General features: G+C 47.3%; 1 protein-coding gene across 1 annotated transcript in view; it reads right to left on the bottom strand.

Annotated features, from left to right (window-relative positions):
• Positions 1–16,819, bottom strand: part of LOC119386895 (BRCA2-interacting transcriptional repressor EMSY-like) — an 85,610-nt gene that overhangs the window by 12,978 nt on the left and 55,813 nt on the right. Inside the window, 8 exon segments of the mRNA XM_049413299.1 lie at positions 614–926; positions 928–1,137; positions 1,139–1,186; positions 1,222–2,057; positions 2,059–2,200; positions 2,917–2,990; positions 12,660–12,788; positions 15,641–15,740. Coding sequence (XP_049269256.1) covers positions 614–926; positions 928–1,137; positions 1,139–1,186; positions 1,222–2,057; positions 2,059–2,200; positions 2,917–2,990; positions 12,660–12,788; positions 15,641–15,740 — 1,852 coding nt within the window.

Below are 16,819 nucleotides of genomic sequence, written 5' to 3'. Positions count from 1 at the left end.
GGTGATACTGGAGCAACTAGAGGAAGCTTCTTTGCCCGTTGTCAGCTGTGCGGCTCATTTTCAGGAGATCACAGCTAAGGCAATCAACTTTTATATTATCATGAGGCTGCATTTCTATTCAAGATAGAAGAACGGGGAAATGATTCCTGAACAACTGCAGCCAGCCAGAAAGAAGGCAAACCTGCTGTGAGCTACAAACGTTTCTTACACCACCAGGCAATGTGCAATAAGAAACATGAATTATGTTGGGTGCGTCCTATTATTCCTTTTTTCGTTTCTGTTGCCTTCCCATGCAGTGTGATGGTCGCATTTTGATGGAGGTAAAATACTAGAGGCCCATGTACTGCGCAATGTCAGTGCACGTTAACCAGATGGTAGAAATCTTGAGGCATGCCACTACGGCGTGCCTCATAATCATATCGTGGTTTTGGCACGTGACGTAAAACCCAAATATTATTATTACGCACAGTAGCGAGGTGCTTTCTCGCGCTTTAACTCCATTATATTTGTTTAAATATTGCACTATTGTAATGACATGTAAACAAATGCTGGAATAAATACAGAAAGAATGCTGCACAAATCAATGATATCAAATTTGAGAACAAGTACTTGCCTCCCAGATATTCTGCCTCCTCCGTGCTGGACACAGACAGAGGCCGTGCATTGAGGTGAAACGAGCTACCGGAAGCTGTTGAAGCACTTGTTGCATCAACAGTTGAACACGTGATTTCCGCCAGACCTTCGGAATGCACTAACACAGCCTCAGCAGTGCTCACTTCTTCTTCGTCACTACTGACAACAAGCTCACTCACTAGCGATCCAGCCTCGTTACCGTCGACGTCGTCGTCGTCATTGTCAAAATTTGGACACGACACGGCCGACGTCACTTCACTGCTCGCTGCAGACGACATGCCATTACCGTGCTGCAGCAGACGTCACCTCTTCGCGCTGAGCAGGCAACAACGAAGTGCCGGGTTGCTGTGTTGCAATGGCCGAGCTCACTTCCGCCGGACCCTCCTGCTCAGATGACTCGACAGCACTGCTGCTTCGCTCTTCGCTACCAGCGACACTTCTCTCACCGCTCGCACTGCTTGCAGACAACTCTTGAGCATCGGGAGTCGGCGAAGAGACCACAGCGAATCTCCAGTTCGGCCGACGTGACATTGGAGCTGCTGCCGCCATTGCCCTCGGCCGAAGCACGAAGGCAAGCTCAAAGTGGGCTGTGGAACTGCCCTCGCTGGTCTGGTCAGGAGAGTTTTGCTCGGGAGCAGACGGTGTCGAACTTGCAACTGGCAGACGCTGCTCCCCAAAGACGGCGGAGGTCGAAGGCATCGGTGCAACTGGGCACGGAGACGCGGACACAGACGTTGAGCTGGTCACGTCGCAAGCACGCTTAGCTTTGTGGACGTCTCTCCGACTGTGGTCATTTGATGACGAGCTGATTATGGCCGACTGCTCTTCGTCGGGGTTGCGAGGGTAGACTAGCGCCGCTGAAGAGGAGCTCGATATGGAGTCCTGCAGATCGGTGGGTCCCACGGAGTCCTCCTCGTTAGTATCGCCACCAACCATGCTGGAGCTCCCCTGGGAACTGTCATTCGTGTTGTCGTCCGAGTTGCCCTCGGAGTTCTCCACCAGGTTCTCCACGGAGTTTTCCGCAGAATCCTCAGCAATGTTCTCTGCAGAACTCTGGCTTGGGCCACCATTGCCATTTGAAGATGTGCCAAGATGTTTGCTTGCTTGCCTACTGCTTTGACTGTCGCTCATATCTGCATTTGAGTTTTCACCGACACTGCCGAGTGAGCAAGCATCAGGCGAAACCCTAGAAGGTCCATTGGACGTCGACGGTGCTTCGCTGATGCCGACAGGTGGCTCTGGTTGAATGCGGACGATGGACTGCTGAGGCCCGTTAGGCTGTTGTTGCCCTGCTGTTGAACTTGGACCAGGAAGTGGTGATTTAGTACTGTGCTTCCATGTTGAACCTACGGTAGACACTTTACTAGGACCTGGGATGGCTAGATCGGAGTTATCAGTCCGCCTCAACAGACTACTTGCTTCAGTTTAGAGGTGCTAAAGAGACAGGTGGGGTAGGCTGGGTGGCAACTATTGCTGGCGAATTGGTGGCAGGTCTCTGAGCTTGGGCAGTGTCAGTGGCATGCAGTGTGCTGGTAGATGAAATTGGAATGGCAGTGGCACCTGAAACCTGCAACAATACAGAATAAATGTTGTGAAACCAGTGACAACTGTTATGCCGCAAAGAAACAGCAGGCAACAGATCACTCACACACACACACACATGCATGCACACACACACCCTGCAATTTGCGTTACAGTGTATTCTGTGTCACATGGTATTTTTGTTAGCTGACTTGTCTTTGCCGCTGCCATAGAATGCGATGACAATGAAGTGAATTAAGTGGCGTCAACAAGGAACGCTGTCTTTGATCATGTCAGCTTGGAGCTCTGAGCTTCCTTTAGATTAAATTTAGAAATATATTGAATTATTCTCAATACCAGACAGTTGCGATGTCCCCTTGGAAAATTTCATGCAAAATGTAACACTGTCCTATGCATATAGTACTGAAGTTCTATTCATCTCCACATTAATCATATTGAACACTTTGCCATGCTGCGCCCCTTCAAGTGTTTATCTCCCACCTGCCTGCAATTACATTTTCACACTAACAGAAATGTTCACTGCTGACGAAATGGCACTGCTTTGGCAGAAGCTGCAAGACAGGGTGTTCAATATGAAGAAGAGGATAAGCCATGGAGGAAAAATGAGCAATACGCCTGGCTCACAATAAGGATGCCTCACGAAGCTATTTTATTGGGTTACACAACTTGTTTTAATACTCTGGAAGTGGCCTGCGAAGACACTGTGTTAAACACTACAATTATACAAGAACTGTACCCTACCATCATTCCCAGCCGTTCAGCAACTCCTCTGGCAACGATGCCATTGCTGGTACCAGGAATGTCCTTTCCATCATCTGTAAACATTGGGCGAAAATGAACGGCTGTCACCAGAAATCAATGGCAAATGTCACACACAAGGCAAATATATTTTATTGTTTTAAAACATTCATTATGTTCAGAGGCAGACCACAGCAGACCAAGATGCACAACGACCCTGCAAAGGGCCTGGTAAAATACAGTAGACTCTCATTAAACGGAACCTGAAAGGACCAGCAAAATACCATTCCACTAAAAGGGGTGGTGCCACCAAACTTGTGGCTTGCACATTCTTTGCTGTAAGCGTTTCCTATAGATCCAGGAAGCTTGATACATGCACCAAGATTCATGTATTCTCGCTAAATAAATTAATATCGCCTTTTTATGTGGACAACTTTCGGTTTCGGCTTCTGGGCGCTGAGGTTGGGCCGTGACGTAGCAGTGTAGGGGGGCTTGGTCACGTGACCACACAAGGCTGTGGCCCACTTAGCTAGAAAGCGATCGAAACTCGGCGAGTGATGCAGCAACTGATGCTTTGCCTGTACGAATGTTGCAGAGGTGGCGGAGGTCCAGAGGTCAGTCACGTCACTACAGCAGATCTGGTGCGACGTCGCTACAACTTTCGTTGCGCCTCCTATAGACCGTTTTCACGGCGAGGAGGAGCGTAGCCTCGAACCGGTGTATTTTCACCGCTCTCTCTCTCCACCGTGTGTCCGACCACTGCCGCTGGTGAGTGCGGATTCCCGAGTTTTGCACTGCGTGGCGCGTGAGAGGTCAGCGTGTTTCCATTTCTCGACGCGCTGAAGCAATTGTGCTGCCGCAAATCGAAACGTCGGACGAGATCAGGTCGACCAGCTACCACTGCGCTGTGTTTGGCTGCGGCAACAGCTACGGAAGCGTAAAAGACTGGCAGCCGAGGCATGCGAAACGCACAATGCTTTTAAATGGCTTCGCTTCTCTCGCACGCCTTCTTCTCCCGCAAACAGTATATTATATGTGGCGTCTGCACTTATGGCCACTTTTTCAAGTCACTACACCAGCTTGTGCTTGTGACTGTGCTTGGGTGCTGGTACACTTTATCATCGGCACCAAAGAGAACCAGTGTCAAGGATGACGATTAATAAACAAAATGTTTGGCCAAGAGTTGTTGTCTCATAACATGAACCTCTCTGATTTCTGTGCTACAGCACGATTTACATTGCCTGCGGCTAGAAAATGTTCCATCTTAGTACGTGCTATTTCGAGATTATCGAATTAGCACTTTGCGATCTACATGACAGAAAGGCCCGCGTGGCATGTGTGCTTTGGCGCAGGTACGCGTCTCTAACGTTTCGTCGAGAGCACGTTCTTTCTCGACTTGTCAATTTTGTGACGATAACTGGGGTAGCTTTATAACAACCGCACCTTTTCTTTTTTTATTTTCTTTTTCGCGCGGCAACCTGGGTGTCGTGAATAATCGGCCCACGTTCGTTAAAGCCAGGTCGTTACCTGGACACGTGCGCTCGTCGTAATGCTTCTCAAATACTCGCCAGAAAACAAACTGACAATAATGTTACCAAAAAACGGGCGCCCTTGTTTTTTGTCGCTAGTGGCGGCGGCTCGCGCCGAAGTGAACTTACGCCATGCCATGCTTCTAGATGTGCAACAGGCTTATTTTCATTTTATCATCGTGTTGTTTCTACGCCGAATTTTGAGCTCACCTGTCGTACATCTCTTTCTTATCCTGTGCAACGATCAGAGGCCACAAGCTTTTAACTACGACGACGACACGAATCAACACAAGCATCGGTGTTTTTCTGCTCCTGTCGTTCCATGAACATTGTATTGCAACGTGCCAAGCCGAACCAAATGATCTGTTAGGAATTGGAGTTACGTTGAACTTGAATAATCACGGCACGGAAACCCGAGAGTCATCTTAAACACTGATGAGCACCTAGCGCGCAGCCGGACAATGGCCTACGTGTTCGCTCGTCTCCATTTACGTTTCTCCGATTACTTCGAGAGTTGTCCTAAATGTTAACGCTCTCTTATAGTGCATATTCCAAGAACCACACAAGGCCAGCTGTAACAAAACATACAAAGCAATTGCCAATTTACAGGTGCTGCCTAATTAAGAACTGCATTGGCATTCTACTCATCGCCGCCGCCGCTGCGGGAACGTCTCGTGGGCCGCCGCTGCTTGCTGTTTCAGCCATTTTGAAGCTGACAGCTCAGCGATTATTTACCAGCGCCTTTACACTCGCAAAGCGTTGCTCTGTTTTGCCCGTGTACCGCGAAGAACAGCATTACCTCGTGAACTGAGCGTATACGCTGCATACACCACCGCGGAACCCCACACACCGGAAGGGCGGCGAAACATCGCAGACGCTAGATGGCGCTACGGTGGTGGAGTGCTTTAAAAATGGCAGCCTCCTTGTGAAATTGGTGTATAGAGCTACGTCAGAGTTGGCGTGCTAGCGATGGGTCTCAATCGGAAGAATGGGCGTTTAGGTACACTTTGGAAGTGAATTAAAATATATTCTAAACATCTGCTGTGTCCGACCATTCTTGTGGGGTGTCCTTGCATACAGAGGAAACCCACAACAGGGTTGTTATACAGTCAAACCCCGCTACAACGAAATTGACGGTGCTCGGAAAAATGTTCGTTGAAGCGAACATTTCGTTGTAGTGAAATCGAAAAAAATAGGACTGACCTGAGCTAGTAGAACAGTGAAACTTTTATTTCCAATATTCAAAAAGTGTCTGCTGCTTCCTTTGCGTCCCCAGCAGCGGTACGACGCGATTCTCATATATGCATAGCGACACCACGTTGAAAAGCACGCAGAAATAACGGCTTCCGCGAACGAATCAAACAGGCACGGGCGCACAACACGAACTGCACAGTTGCACCAATACGCTAACACTAGCTATTCGCCAACAACGGCGACATGCAGGCGTGCTATCGCGGAGCGATGACTTACGCCTTATTCTATGCTATTCTTATCCACCACTCGCGATCCCGTTGATAACGCGGACGAATTGTTGCTCCGATCACCGGTTGCACTGACCAAGCGCGAAAAGCATTGGCATTGGAAAAGGCACCATTCCGCGACTGCACCCCAGGGCTGCTCGCGTTGATAACGCGGATGTGGCGGATGTACCGTCGCTCTGACCACTAGCGAAGCGCGAAAAGCACGAAAAGTATTGGAAAGGCATCGGAAAAGCTATCGTTTCGCGATTGCACCTCACTGTCGACAACTGAGCTTTGGCTTCGGATTGTGTGCGACTCAGAAGCAACTCAAGCCGGTTGCGAAAGCAGGGCAGTCTGATCGCCGTCGCTATCAAGCAATGGCGGCCCCCATGCTCAGTCAACAGCGGCGGTTTGTGGTGGTTCCAACACGCGATTCAGACTTTGAATTCGTATTTTTATGTTCTAAAATGCATAAAAATGTCCGAAATTGTGTTTATTGAACGGTAAATTAAATTTTTGAGCCCGGAATGGCATCGTCAAATTTCGTTGAAGCGGAACGGCAGCAGAAAAAGTGTTCGTTGTGGCGAGCATACTTATGCATGGACTCCTACGGACTGTTGACGGGGAACCGAGAATTTTTCGTTGTACCGGAAATTTCGTTGAAGCGGAGTTCGACTGTAGCCTCGAAATTTGATGGCACCACCCCTTTAAAAGGAGCTCTGTTTACTGAAAGGTAAACAGAGGTGCAGAACTCAAGTAAAAAACTAATCATGTTAGAGGCAGTTGTTCCAATTAATCAGCAATTCTGTTTAAGAGATTTCCATTTACTGAGAGTCTACTGTAATCCAGTGTTAGCCCATATAATGAAGCTAAACCATAAGGAAACACCCCTTCCAACGCCAAGATGAGGCATAACAAAGTGAATTTACCTTTTCAACTCTTCCATCATAATACTTAATGGAACAATTTAACAAAATTTATATGCTAAAAACAGCATGAGATGAACACACACACCCAAAACAAGGGAGGGGGGGCAGCGCAAAATGGGTGCATGGTGCAAGGAGAGGGAGCGGTTGCCTAGGCAACTGGAAAGCCTTTGCCCCCCTTGCTCCGGCCGCTCGTTGTGCAAGCGTTCCGCTCTGAACAGGTGCCGGCATATGCATCAAGTACATGTTACCGCTGTTTGGCTCTACGGTTTTCTGTCGGGAAAATAGTTGCGTCGTCGCGGGGCGCAGGTATTGCATGCGCGACCTCGATTCACGTATGCTTCCCTCGGTTTAGCTCGTGAGTGCGATATCTTCTACGCTTAATCTCCGTGCTATCTTGGGCAAGCTTCCCGCGACGGCTTGTCAAGTTGCACCCCGCACGCTAGGTCTAACGAGCGGTAGCAGCATTGTCGGTAGTGACCGCGGACTACCGAAGTTGTATGCCGTTCGATGTATAGTTTCTGCACAGTGTGGTACTGCGGCGAAGTCCGAATAAATGAGGAGGTCCGAAAAGTTAGTCGGCGACTTTACGCTATGGTGCACGTTTCTCTTTTTTCCCCGTGTTCGTTATGTTGGCACCGCAGGTATGCGGATATTCACCGTTCAACATTTGCAAATTTAAGCAGCTGCAAACTTGCACCCCAGTCGCATGCCTCAATTGTCAGAATCTTGCAGCTGCACGTTGGTCATGTTTCGCACACATGCAGCCTTTGAAAAATGTTTCGGTTATATAGTGTGGTACCACTTATAGTGCGGATATACGTGGCTCCGGCAACTTATGCTATAAGCGCTCTATGCTTTATTCCTTTACCACTTCCAGTGCCTCGCTACCCATTGCAAAGCGTTGTTCTCTTCCGAGACTACTGAACATTACTTAAGTTTTCTGCATATTAATTTTCAGACCTACAGTTCTGCTTCCCTTGTCCAATCCAGTAATCACGCCTTGCAATTCATCCCCTGAGTTACTCATCAAGGCAATGTCATCAGCGAATCACAGTTTACTAAGGTACTCTCCATTAACTCTTTTCCCTAATTCTTTCCAATCTAGGGCCCTGAAAACCTCCTGTAAACACGTGGTGAACAGCATTGGGGAGATCGTGTCTTCCTGCCTTACACCCTTCTTTATTGGAATTTTGTGGCTTTCTTTACGGAGGATTATGGTGGCTGTGGAGCTGTTGTAGATTTCTACCAGCATTTTTACATATGGTTTGTCAATGCCCTGATTCCATAAAGCCTGCATGAGTGCTGACATTTTGACCAAATCAAATGCTTTCTCGTAATCTATGACGGCTATACAGTAAAAGCTCAATAATTCGGATTTCACGGGACTGAAAAAAATATCCAGATTAACCTAAGGGGGGACGTGGCTTTCGGTACCAACTTTCTTATTTCTTCATGGATTTTGATGAAAATTGGCACACTTATTTGAAATGTTTTTTTAATGCTACTGTAGAAATTTCATGAATATATCTTTACAACTTTTTGATGTACAATATATTTCACCTTCTGCTCTTGTTCCGAGTCTGACTCGCTTAAAAAATGCAATAGGAAACTCGTTCAAAGTGCTATGCATTCTAAGATGTCTGATTGCGGGCATGACATTCTTAGATTTTTTTATTTGCAACAAAATTTTTTTTAGTTCACATTTTTCACGAGGTGACTGTGCAACAGGCATCGAGGCTTTGTGCAACTCGTCAAATAGCTAATTATCAAAAGGCCATACTGAAAAAGCAAAAATGTCACGCCCTGAACTGTGCTCCAAGGAATATAGAACAAAAAACGGAACTGAAATAGACCCAGCGGTCACTGAGAAATCAGCGGAACAAGCGAAGCAGGAAGCAAGAAAAGTAGTTTTGAGAAAACGGCTTTTAAAGTTGTACCAACTATATTACTTCATCAAAAGGCACTGGGGTCGTAATCTTTTGAGTCCTTCGTGATGTGCAGTTTCTTGAGTGCCGTCTTTAGTTTGAGGTGCCTTGCTTCTCTAAAACACAAAGAAGATTGCGATCTTTGTTGTGTTTTATAACACTGGACCTCCTGCACATGTGGCCTTTCATCTGTTATGCCTTTGTTTTCTTTCTTTTTTCTTAGGATCCTTTTCTGATATACAAAGAACATGTAGCATGGATTTTAAACGAAGTTATGAAGTGGTGTAATAAGCATGACAAAAAACAAGATATTGTAATGCAATTAGGCCATGTACTATGATGATTTGCCAGCTTTCTTGTATTCATGCTATCACTGACATAATAACAGTCTTGATTGCAATTGATCATTGAATCATTTTTATAGGATACTAAGAGTGGCTCTCATCATGACAACCCATCCCTTCCTCCTAAATAACAGGCAGTTATTGGTGGAATAGGAATTTCTTAGCAGTTTATTCAAGACGCGAATTGGAAAGATATGAATTCATCTCCCAGAATTCATCTCCCATTTTGTAAACCTCGCCTGCGATGCGCTTCATCATTCACCCGGTCGCGGACACGTTTAACTGCGAGGCTTTTATTTTTTCAGATGATTCATGAGCGCTTACGGCGACAACAAGCACGGCCCCAAGCGCGCCTAAATTGCATCACCAGTGCTTCATTTCACCTCTAAGTGCTCGGCCGCATAGTCCGGGAAGTCGGCACGCGATGTGCTGGGTGGCGGCATTCGGTGACGATACGCAATATGCCTAGGTGCGGCGACGAAAAATAGGCGCGCAACGCGTTTGGCCTCGCATTTCGGGACGCCGACGCACGCCCGCTGCGCGACGAGCTTGGCCGTGGGGTCCGCTGCCGATGCGTAAAATGACCATCCGCTGTACCGAGGAGCTGGCGGGCGAAGCGCTTCGTTGCTTGCGAAGAAGCACACTGCCGCGAGTCCGCTAACGCGTTGTTCTTGCCCGCCAAGTTCGAGGTTCGTCTCGCGTGCCGGCGCCGTAAGCGGAGTTAGGCCTAGTGACGACTCCGAGCAGTAGACGCGCCGGCCGCGGTGCCCGATGTTTCAAAGCACGTAATGCGTGGTCGCGAGTACAAAGAGTCGTCCTGCGATCATCTTCGTCACGACGTCCGAAGTGCTCATAAGCAGAACCTGCAACCACGGATCCGACGAGTCAACGCTAGAGAGTCGGTCCGAGACGCGCGTTTGCGATGTTCGACGAGTGCGGCCTGCCATCGTAATCCCACCGAGCTTCAGCTAGCAGCTCCAAACTAAAACGTAGTTCTATTCAAAGTGATCGTCGAGCCGTGAACACAGAGCGAGTGCGAATACGCCACGAAGTAGCGCTGGTAGCGCGACTTTCGACAGCCGTGAGACGCACGAGCTGCAGACGACGATCTCCCGGAGCGAGCATCGGACCAATGGCGAGGCGCGCTGGGGCAACATGGCGGACGCGGCCAATCGAAGGGCTCGAAACGACCTTCGAACATTTGCTTTTTGTGCGCTTGTTTTCGAATGGAGGAGCCAGCTGCGGCGGGGAATTTGAAGACGGAGAAACGCGCTTTCCGATGAGCCCAAGATATCGGCGCCCGGTGGCGTCGTTGCGTAGCTATGATTTTTTGAAAATCAGTGTTTTTTTGCGATTTCCCCAATAATTTTCGCCACCTCGGCAGGCGCAACAATTTTTTATAGCACTTCTACGCGGTTTTCGGTGAAGATATTTTGGAATCGGATATAAAAAGGGCTACAGAAACTGAAAATGTGATTTTCAAAAAATCGATTTTTTTGCCATTTTTTGCGATACGAAAGCCGTGTCCCCCCTTAATTTTAATGAAAGTATCAAGAAAACAATAAACAAGTGTATACTACATCAATGCATTTTTCATTTTCTAGATGAATACGTAAATCCAGTACTTATTTTGCATAAGAGCAATGTGAAAGCCGCAGTTTTCGTCCTTCGCGACTTCGTTCACGATGTGACCGGGCTGAAGATCCCCACGTCTTAAGCCGAAATGTGGTTTTATTATGTACCGCCACCACAAACACCACCGCACGCACGTGGACGATAATATTTTCACCGGAAAAAAGGCTGTTTGCCACTGCCGCTGAAGCCTTGGTCACCAACAACACGATTGTGGATGGCGACAATGCCTTTTTAAAGGGACACTAAAGGCAAATATTAAGTCGACGTTGATTGTTGAAATAGCGATCCAGAAACCTCGTAGCGCTGCTTTTGTGCCAAGGAAGTGCTTATTTTGAAATAAAATCACGTTTTTAGTGGTCCGCATCGCGTTAGCGCGCTTCAATTCTCCCGCCTGAAAATACGACTCTCATACGTCACTGCTGCCATGCCCAACGTTGCCCGCTTTTACTGCGCGGCCGCCGACACTAGTAGCAGCCGAGCGGAAGTAGCGGGACCCACAGTAGCAACAACGGCGCTGCGGCAAAGACTTGCTCGGATGGGCACATTCAAAGCCATCACCAAGTTGCGGTTGGTCTCGTAATCCTCAGTACGAAAGTGCAGCGAGCACACACGCAGAGGTTTTGACTGTTTAGCACACTGGCGCAATGGCATGTCACTAAGCCACTTCGAGCGTAAGGGTTCATTCCGCGGCACCCAGTGAAAAGACACACCGGTTTCCTTGCTGCAGCACTGGCGTTGTGCACCATTCGGGCATCCGGCAATATCACACGCATGCGGCATTTTGTCGAACTTTCTGTCAGAGCGACCTTCACGAGCGCGCAAAACACGCACGGCAGTACGCGATCCCGAAACTACCACTGAGACGGGCGAGGCACAGTTCGGCGAAAACGGAACCTTTGGACCACGCGCGCCGTTCCCCATGGCAACGCCACGGAGGTTTTGTTTTCCATGATCAAGCGGAAACGAACAAACAGCATTTTATTACGTCTTTTGATGCGCGGAATAATCTTTTTTTACTGCTGCTAGTTTGATTACTAGTGATTTATTGCAGGCCGACTTCCCTACGTCATCGGGATCACTTCGAAAATGTCCCACTCGTGGCGCTCGTCATGTGATACATTTAGCTTAATTTCTCGGTAAGTAGGGCACTGCTGGTGATAATATTGCCGTTTTAGAAGTTGTCATACATTGGGCTTTCACTCTGACATAAATTGTTATTTGCCTTTAGTGTCCCTTTAAGGCCCGCATGTAACAAGTGGCAGTAAACGCAAATAGCCATGAAGCGTTCTGCTGTCATTTCTGTATGGTTCACGCTGATGAAGATGGGGGATGCGGACTGCGCCACATAGTTTTGGTTGTCGACACGGCGCCGTTCTTGCTCCTTTGCGTCGCACATTTGCAGAGCTTCATGCTTGGCATGTACCGAGGATCATCCGAATTAAACAGGTTGCAGCCAAATATGATTGGATTACTGAGAGTTTGATGCATTAACCAATACATATGCTTGCCAGGGCCAGAGAACACGTCCGAATTATCCAATTTTCTGAAGTAACGAGGATCGGCTTAAAAGCTTTTACTGCATAGGTGTTGGTTTAATTCCGCACACTTCTCTATCACCCGATTGATAGTCTGAATATGGTCTATTGTCGACTAGCCTGCACAAAATCCTGCTTGGTCCTCTGGTTGATTGAATTCTAAGGTGATCTTAACTCTGTTAGCTTATTACCTTTGTAAATAGATTGTTGACAATGGTCAGTACAGCCCGCCACAAAAACACGAAAAGTGAGCTTGAGCTAGAGACATGCCGAAACACGAGAGAGGACATTTTGCATAAAGCTAAAAATGAGCTCAAGGTAGGGGAAACCCCTACTGGCCACTCTGCCTCTACTTCTAGTGCTGTGATGTCTAGAGCAGCTGTACTCACCAGTGCCTGGCGGTTTCCTGTGCGGGCTGTGAGGCCTATCCGAACTGTTTTTAGGTGCTGGCGTTGGCATCGCGCCATCATCACCGTTTGCCCTTTTTAGTTTCGGCTGTTCGGCTGAGGATGGCATACCTGAAAACATGGAGGAAAGAAAAATAAGGAGAGGCCCTGACGTCACATTCGTGAAGCCTCCACATCGCAAACACCCGCATCACCTCCTAGTGAAGGAGCCTCGAAACATTTCGCGATTTCCGTCGTGTCGTTTGCAAGCGCATGCGTGATTCGAGCCATTTTTTTTTTCGCCGTGCAAGCGGCGCCGCGGCGCAGTCGATTCACGCATTCTGCTCCTTGTGTGTGTTCTTTGGGAAAGCTACGCAATGCCCAGCTGTTGCGTATGGTTGCGTATACCCGGTGCAAATCGCGTGCACTGCGATAAGTACCGGGTGTCACTTTTCATGTGTACGTACACGTTCGCTTCGTTGCTGATCACTAATGCATGGTATTTGTATGCGAAGCTCTCGGATGTGCGCTCTGTTGCCTCTTATTCATTGTGTCAACTCAGAACACATGTGAACTTTTGTTTTAGGCGTCTGACGCGCCGTACATAACACGCGCCGAAGGCATCGTACGTTTTTAGAGGCTGTGTCGTTCAACGAAAGTGCAATAAATTTATGTTGTTGTTATCGGACTACGTGATGTATGTATTGTGCGGTGTGCACTCGCTGCGTGCTTGTTGTCGTGTGCGTACTGGAATTACAAACTTTATGTGCACGATCGGTATACAATACAGCGGTGTCCTCTTTTCGACGTGAAGTTACGTCAACTATAAGTTGGCGTTGCGCCGAATAGCTACTACGCTCACTCCATATACAGTAAAAGCTCGTTAATTCGACTCTCGTTAATTCGGAAAATCGGTTAATTCGGACACGTCATCTGGTCCCTGTAAATATACGCATCACTCTATGAGACTGGGCGCTCGTTATTTCGGACAGATTTGACCGCAAATCGGATAATTCGGCGACTTTCGGGCCACTGGCGAGGCTCGAAAACGAAAAAAGAACAATTCGGAACAAAAGTGAAGCTCAAACGCAGCATCGCCATGGACATCAATTATCGACTTGGCTTGGATTGAGACTGCTTGAACGCCTTTTTTTCGCGTGTGGGTTTTGTTGCTTTGTTCCCGTTGGTGTGCTGCATCGTTGATCGCCGATTTATCGAGGAACGTTTCACTACGGCTCCTTTAGCTTGATCGTTGCTGGTGCTTTTGTGTTGACTTCTCGTGTGACCGCACTCCACGCCGATGGCAAAGCCGGCGAAGCAGCCCAAGTACGAGGCCAAGGACTTCACCACCAAAGTAGAAATTTTGCGTGCTCTGAATAATGGGCTCTCCCGACAAGAAGTGATGAAGAGTGATGAAAGGGGATCCTTGTATCGGCGGCAAAAGAAGCAAGGAACGAGTAACCGTACTTTTAGCCACCAACGTGACGGGAACAGAGCGCTTGCTGCTTCTCGTTATCGGAAAGGTTCAAAAGCCACGCTGCTTTATGAACATCAACAATCTTCATGTGGATTACCGTGCCAACCGAAAAGCGTGGATGACGGGTGAAACTTGCGGACACTGCAGACATCATGCGAGCTGCTGAGCACCTTGAAGGGCTCAGAAAAATTGTGTCCGCGCGAATATCTGCTCGAAAACAGACAAGCATCCGCGATTACTTTGTTAAGTAAAGGTATGTAGAAAAAACTAGTGCATTTATTGTGTTTATTTCGACCATTCGATAATTCGGACATTCGGTTAATTCGGACATTTTTTCCGGTCCCTAGAAATCCGAATTAACGAGCTTTTACTGTACACGAACAATGAACCGCTCATCCGGAAACAGATCGGGAAATCGGGCTACGAGAAAGGGAAAGCCTAACGCCCAGCAGAACGCGTAAGTCACTGCTAGGTGAGTTCGAATACGATGGTGCAGGGGCTGAACGTTTTTGATCACGGCACGTACCGGTATTCTGTACTGTTGCACAAAAACGCTCGACGAAGAATTTCAGCACGCAGCGCTCGGGCCTGCCACGCACGAACAGCCTGGTAAACGTCTGCTTGCAACATTTTACTGCGTGCGAACCGCACAATACGCGCTAAGTTTACGCCGGGACTACAAATTTGCGCAGAAACTAACCACCGCGGAGAGCACGCCGCGGGGCGTCTGCTGTTTTGTTTGCCCCATACCGGTTTGTTTGCCCCATAAATCTGACGTCACTTCCGCCACACTTTTCGCAATGCATTGAAATACGATAGGGCCTCTCCTTAGTATTCCTTCCTCCATGCCTGTAAACAACGAAAGAAAGTGTTGAAAGAATTATCAATTCAGTTGAACGTTCAGGCTACCTGCCGACTATAGTAAAAAGCCACTTTCATACTAGCTTAACAGCACCAATGCTACCCACTTTCTGATCACATTTCAACGCCCCCAGTACTTGAACTCGTCATTCTTGAGTGCCCTGTGTAAAACTTTTCTTTTTTCTTTTTAAATGAAAACACCTCACCTCCTGTACTGATGGTAATAAAGACAGTGCATTGTTCTTTCTTGCACTGTGGTAGAAAAAGAAGTCACAAACTAGTAGCCTCATTAGGGAGGTTAAAGTGCACGTAGTTAAGCGGGGTTCGTGGCAGGTACCGAATGTATTTGTGAGAGCCTGGGCGCGCACCAAAATGCCTGATAAGTGTACTGGGAGGCATTAAAGCTATTTCAGACGTGGCTGTGGCGATTTGATCGCTTGAGCAGAATGAAAAAGCATGAATTCATTTTTTCGGACTGCCCGACTTTTCGGACGATTTCGCGGTCCCCGAAATATCAGATGTTGACTGTATTCAAGGTGTAAGGAAACATTGCGAATTCTGAGAATGATGAGACTGGTGAGAAAAAAAAGAAAAAAAAAAAGAAAAAACTTGTCGAAACGGGATTCTTTTAAGCAAAGAGGCTCACTTGGTAAAACTTTATGGCTCGCTGGCTCTTTGGTAGCAATCTGGCCGTTCTGGGTAGATTGAGCACGACTGCTTTCAGTTGAAGGTGGCGTTGACACGACCTGGAATGAAAACAAGCGACTTTTAATTAGACACTGTAGTGAACACCGGAGGAACAATGCACAAAAAAAAGGGGTTAAGTAGCGTGCAACATCGTTTTCGTCAGTTATGGATTATATCGCGACCAAAGTTCACACAAGTACGAGAGGATACAAAAAAAAGTCACGATCCCACTATGCAATGCCAAGGAGAGTACAGTCGAAAGCGCATGTTTTTATGAGACGCTAATTAAATTTATTTTGATGTCGTCAGTTGATTGCATTAGTCCTCACCCCACCCCCCTTCCCACTGAAGCTTTCTTCACCTCACCTGGTGTTGCACTGCCTCCAGGATCGGCCCACTTTAGACCAAGCAATGATGTCATGTGAAGACATCGTTAGATGGCATCATGACACGAGGTTGTTTATGACGTCATTACATCTCAAGTTTTGGCAAACTGGGACGTCATGATGACGTCACCAATGCTGCCATGCGATGTAATTTTGGTACCATTTATGTTTTCAATGCCGGATGCCAGACTTTTCGACTCATGAGACTTATAAGAGTTTCACCTTAAAAAATAAAAGGCACATGCACAGGTGCACGCGCACGCACGTGCACACACACACACACACACACACACAGAAGGCTCTTCTATGGGTACTGTCACTGAGAGTTGACAGGTTACCTTTATGTCATAATTTTGTGTAGTTGTTATTAATAATTTATATTTTTTATTTACTTCATACAATGTGCTATATATACAATTAAAACTTAAAAGTAGTGTTACACCCGGAATGGAGAATTGCACAACTCAAGGGATTTTGCCAGTCTTTAACCACTGCCATCGCTAAAAAGTTATATACTGTACTAGAATCAAATTACCCGAAAGATTTGCATTTTTTGCAAAAGTGCTAGGAGTGCCGAAGGCTAGTTTGAACAATACCTCATGTTGAAGCTTTATCTTTCAAGACTGGCTAACATAACAAATATAGCTGGATTTCAACAAAAGTTCGAAGCACGGTCTTCATTTCACACTCTGTGTGACGTTGCTCGTGGAAGCGATGCAAGGGAAACATTTAAAATCGTGTGTCATAAAGCT

The sequence above is a fragment of the Rhipicephalus sanguineus genome, chromosome 3 (genome assembly GCF_013339695.2).
Source record: "Rhipicephalus sanguineus isolate Rsan-2018 chromosome 3, BIME_Rsan_1.4, whole genome shotgun sequence".
Classification (NCBI taxonomy): domain Eukaryota; kingdom Metazoa; phylum Arthropoda; class Arachnida; order Ixodida; family Ixodidae; genus Rhipicephalus; species Rhipicephalus sanguineus.
Note: the sequence above shows the minus strand (reverse complement) of the source record. Positions and strands in the feature narration are given on the sequence as shown.